This window comes from Vombatus ursinus, unplaced genomic scaffold (genome assembly GCF_900497805.2).
Source record: "Vombatus ursinus unplaced genomic scaffold, bare-nosed wombat genome assembly UNPS02014818.1, whole genome shotgun sequence".
Lineage (NCBI taxonomy): Eukaryota > Metazoa > Chordata > Mammalia > Diprotodontia > Vombatidae > Vombatus > Vombatus ursinus.
This window is the reverse complement of record NW_020954596.1, coordinates 2,250,407-2,255,474: the sequence shown is the minus strand read 5'-3', so window position 1 is coordinate 2,255,474 and position 5,068 is coordinate 2,250,407. Positions and strand designations below refer to the sequence as shown.

At 36.5% G+C, this 5,068-nt stretch overlaps 1 protein-coding gene across 1 annotated transcript in view; it reads left to right on the top strand.

Moving 5' to 3' along the window:
- GAK (cyclin G associated kinase) overlaps positions 1 to 5,068 on the top strand; it is a 128,741-nt gene that overhangs the window by 96,105 nt on the left and 27,568 nt on the right. The window contains exons 19-20 of the mRNA XM_027836261.1: positions 1,983 to 2,176; positions 3,858 to 4,010. Of these exons, the coding sequence (XP_027692062.1) occupies positions 1,983 to 2,176; positions 3,858 to 4,010 (347 nt within the window). The remainder of the gene's footprint in view (positions 1 to 1,982; positions 2,177 to 3,857; positions 4,011 to 5,068) is intronic.

The window sequence follows — 5,068 nt, the reverse complement described above, 5'->3', positions numbered from 1 at the left end:
GGAAAAGGAGATCCAGAATCTTAAGGAAGAAAATGATTCCTTGAAAATTAGAATTGGGCAAAGGGAAAGCTAGCGAAGTTGTAAGAGACCAGGAAATAATCAAAGAAAATATAAAGAATGAACAAATAGAAGAGAATGTGAAACATCTCATAAGAAAAACAACTGATCTGGAGAATGATTCAAGAAGAGAAAACAAAAGAATAATTGTACCACCTGAAAGCTACAATAAAAAAAAAAGTCTTGATACAATAATGTAAGAAATAATTAAAGGAAATTGTGGGGGGCAACTAGGTGGTGCAGTGGATAGAGCATTGGCCCTGGATTCAGGAGGACCTGAGTTCAAATCCGACCTTAGGCACATAACACTTACTAGCTGTGTGACCTTGGGCAGGTCACTTAATTGTCCTGAAGCGCTAGAACAAAAGGGGAAGGTAGAAATGAAAAAAAAAAAAAATCTGCTGATCACTACCTGAAAGAGTGCCTGTGAGGAAAACCTATAGGAATATCATAGTTAAATTCTGAAACCCCAAGCTCAGGGAGAAAATATTACAAGAAACAAGAAAAAAAAAGCAATTCAAATATGGCAGAGCCACAATTAGAATCACATAAGACCTAGCAGCAAATCCAGATTTCTTCTGTGAAATTTGAATTCAGTTGAAGGGCCGCACTTGAGGACCTAGAGGGCCACATGAGGCCTTGAAGCCACAGGTTCCCCACCCCTGGGCTACACCAAAAGACTGCAGGTCTTGGAACACCATATATCGGAGAGTAAAAGAACTGGGATTGTGGCCAAGAATATCATACCCAGCCAAGTTAAGTATAATCCTGAATGAAAAAAAATGTACATTCAGTGAATTACCAGACTTTCAGGATTTTATTGCAAAAAGACCTAAACTCAATAAAAAATTTGACATACGAAACATCAAAGACTAATTACAAGGGATTCAGTAAGGACAGACTGTTTACTTTTTATATGAGGAACTATAAACTGTGTGTCTAAGATTGTAATTAGTAATTGGGTAGTTAGAAAGAAAGACTGGGGTAGAGCTGAGTAGGATGTGATTCTAAAAAGTAATACTTGTCTAGGAAAGAGGAAGAAATGACACAGAGGAATTAGATGAGGTAGGAGGACTGGTAGTTCTGGAACCCTACTCATTGGGAATAGGTTAAAGAAGGAACAATACATATACATATCTATCTATCTATATATGCACATATATATATGTATATATATATATGTCTTCTAAATTTGAAAAGAAATAAAAGGCAAAAGGGGATATGGATGGGGGAGAAGATAAGGAGGGAGTAAGGCTTCCTCTAAAAATCCTCTTTTCACATAACTTTCATTTTTATATATATGCATCCCCTCCTCTCTCTGTCTCCCCTCCCCCATAACAGAAATTTCAAAAGAAAGAGGGGAAAAGCAGTTCAGCAAAACTAACATTGCGTTGCAGTATGTAAGCTTTGGTTAATAGTTTTTGCAGTATTTTACATTCATAGTCTCCTACCTCTGCATTGACAGGAGGTGCATTTCCTCTCTCTCTAGGAAACAGCTTCAAACCTTTTATTTTGTTTAGTATTGTATACATTTTTGAAAGCAATTTGAATGTACAGGTAGAATTGAGTGATTACCTAAATTGGGAGTTCTTAACCTTTTTTGTGTCGTGGACCTCTTTGGCAGTCTGGTGATTCAGCCTACAGACCCACCTTTCTCAGAATCATGTTTTTGAATGCACAAAGTAAAATATGTAGGATTCCAAAAGAAACCATTTATGTTGTATTTTTTTCTTTTAATTTATGGAAACCAGGGTAAGAATTTCTGATCTAAATGGAGAAAAGGGAAGCCAGGGCAAGTGTTTCTCTCCTATTTGGAACAATCTTGATTTAAATTATTTATTGAGTGTAAGTGTGATATTAAGGTGGTTGGTGAATTTCTTGAAGTTAAAATTCCGATTGTGTGCTTGTTGTCTTAATGTTTTCAGGTATGATCTGGATGCCTGTGACATTCAGGAGAAATACCCTGACTTATTTCAAGTGAATCTTGAAATAGAAGTGGAACCTAGAGACAGGCCGAGTCTTGAGACTCCACCATGGGATAACTCAAATATGAAGGGACTGAATCCGAAAATTCTGTTCTCCAGCCGGGAGGAGCAGCAGGACGTTTTGTCTAAATTTGGTAAAACTAAGTATTTGAAGTGATGAAGCACAAACTTTGTTTTCTTATATACTCAGAGGAATTGTATTTCTAAATGCTTATCTCCTTGACAAAGGTAACCATACTTACTTAGCTTTCTCCATTAAGTCAATTGGGTTTTTATTTTTATTTTTTTGATGAAGAAACCTCCAGAATATGATTTGGACTTTATCAATTTACTGTGCTCTTCCACTTATTGGCATGCCTCATACAAATATTATGGAATGTTGACCATTTCAGGATCTCAGATCTCTACCTGCTAACAGACAAGGGACAAAGGACCTTGGGAATGTCATGCCATTTTGGGATTAGTCAGGCTTAGGCCCATTCTAGGAGTCAGTCTGTTTTTAAATAGTCTAGCAACTTTCTGAACAGGTCCTCGAGGAGACTTTTCCTAGGCCTTGGATCTAGAAGACACAGCAAGCAGTGAGAAATTCTCTTTCATTGTGACTATTTTATTCTCTCCTTCCCTGTAGTAGCCACAGTGGAGCATAGAGCTGTCATTGTCCTGCCTGCCTGGTTTTTCTATAACTAGGGCTGGTGGGGATGAATAACTTTTTGTATTAAGTTTGTTCTATCATCCTTCCTTTATTTTCAGAATAAATGTGTCGTGTATTCAAAACTGGTTTGAGAAAAATTCTGTTTTCATGTAAAAAAGTGGGAAAATATCATCTAGCTCGTTAATTTTGGAATACTTTACTACACAAAAGTTAAATAATGTTTTTATATGTGTTCTGATGTAGCTCTAGAATAGCATCATTTTTTAGAAAAGTAGAAAACAATTATACAAATCAGTATTCGTATTTTGTTTTCAAATCAGTCACCCTGTTGGGAGTTGAGCTGGGAGGCAGGAGAAGAGTAGAAAGAGGAGGTGAACAATTTTCTATCTTCTCTTGGTTCAAGTGATCTCCATTGTTTTATTTGAGAGCTTCTGAATTCCCACAAAACCATTCCAGTGCCAAGTGATTTTGGGGGGTTATTTCCATGTTGGGTTAGTCTTGCTCAAGTTCCTGGAAAGTGAGGGTGACTATGTTCATTTAAATCTAATTGAAGAAAGTAAAAATATCGCTAATGTTATCTCCTTTCTTTAAAGGCTCAAAAAGAGAAAAGATATTTGTAGTCAACCATCAGGTTAGGAAAAAATAGGCTTTTAAAATGAGCTTACTGACTATACCATGCTATTTTCACATTTATGATTTAAGATTTTTTTTCTTTTCAATTCAGTAAGCATTTATTAAGGTACCTATGTTTAAAGTCCTCTCATGTAGAATAGTTATGTAAAGTAACATGTTATTTAGAGAGAGAGGTATGTGTGTGTATGTTCAACTAAAGGATTTCTTATTTCATAGTAAAGTAGAGGTGTTTTTTTTTCTTAAGAAAGTACCACTTAATTTATTTCTTCTAGTAAATCAAGATATTAATTTATTAGATTTTCTTAAAACAGTTGGTTCCTGTTGTGAGAACCCTAGTTGAATTGAAGCTTTATCAAGGTTTTATAATTCTGTCATTCTAAGATGTTTCCTAGGTGCCTATTATAGATACATACTGCCGTAACAGGTTCTGCTGAAATATATATAGTATTGTAAATGGATAGGCCCTGTCCTTGCAGAACATGTAGCCTAATGTATTTCTTTGCCTTTGTTTGGCCTTTCACAAATTATAGGCAAACCTGAGCTTCCTAGACAGCCTGGATCCACAGCCCAGTATGAGGCAGAAGCCTCCCAGCAGTCCCCTGAAAGTGTGCCCACAGAGTCAGACTCTCCACAGAGTAACAGCACTGAGACAAACAACTTTTTTCATACATTGGACTGGCAAGGTATGGGGTATGGTGAAGGGCCTCTGTGTTTTGGAAGTGCTGGGTTGATCTGACTTCATAAAATTTTGAGAATTGACATACCAGGTCAAGTCACCAACCTTCCCAGCTCAGAATGTCTCTGACACTGGCACGAAGGGCTCTGGTATAGAGCACAGTATCCCTTTTTGTTTTTGTCCATTTATGACATCACCTCAGAAGGGTAAGTATAACCCCAATGTTACTTTTTTTTTTTAAATAAAATTTTTTTTTCAATCAAGACTTTATTTTTTTTTCTCCTACCTCTTGGAGGGAGGGGGAAACCAATTGCTTGTAATAAATAAGCATCATCAAACAAAAACAGATTTTCATACTGGCCTTGTCCAAAAATGTGTGTCTCATATTGCTGCGTATTTTTCTTTTCTTTTTTTTTTTTTAAATTTTTGGTTTATTTATTTTTAGTTTTCAACATTCACTTCCATAAGCTTTTGAGTTTTCAATTTTCTTCCTTTCCCTCCCCTTCCCCCTTACCAAAATGGCATGCAATCTGATGTAGGCTCTATATAACATTCATATTAAACATATTTTCACATTAGTCATATTGTAAGGAAGTATTAGAACCAGTGGGGGAACCGTGAAAAAGAAGAAACAAAACAAAACAACAAAAGAAAAAAAAATCAAATATTATGCTTTGTTCTGCATTCAGACTCCATAGTTCTTTCTCTGGATGTGGACAGCATTTTCCATCATGAGTGTTTTGGAGTTGTCTTAGATACTTGCATTGCTGAGAAGAGCCAAGTCTGTGAAAGATAGTCATTGCGCAATGATGCTGTTACCGTGTACGGTGTTCTCCTGGTTCTGCTGACTTCACTCAGCATCAGTTCATATAGATTTTTCTGAAGTCTGCACATTCATTTACCACTACTTGTTCAGCCATTCCCCAATTTATGGGCATCCCCTTAGTTTCCAATTCTTGGCCACCACAGAAGGAGCTGCTATAAATATTTTTGCACATGTGGGTCTTTTTCCCATTTTTATGATCTCTTTGGGATACAGACCTAGAAGTGGTATTGCTGGGTCAA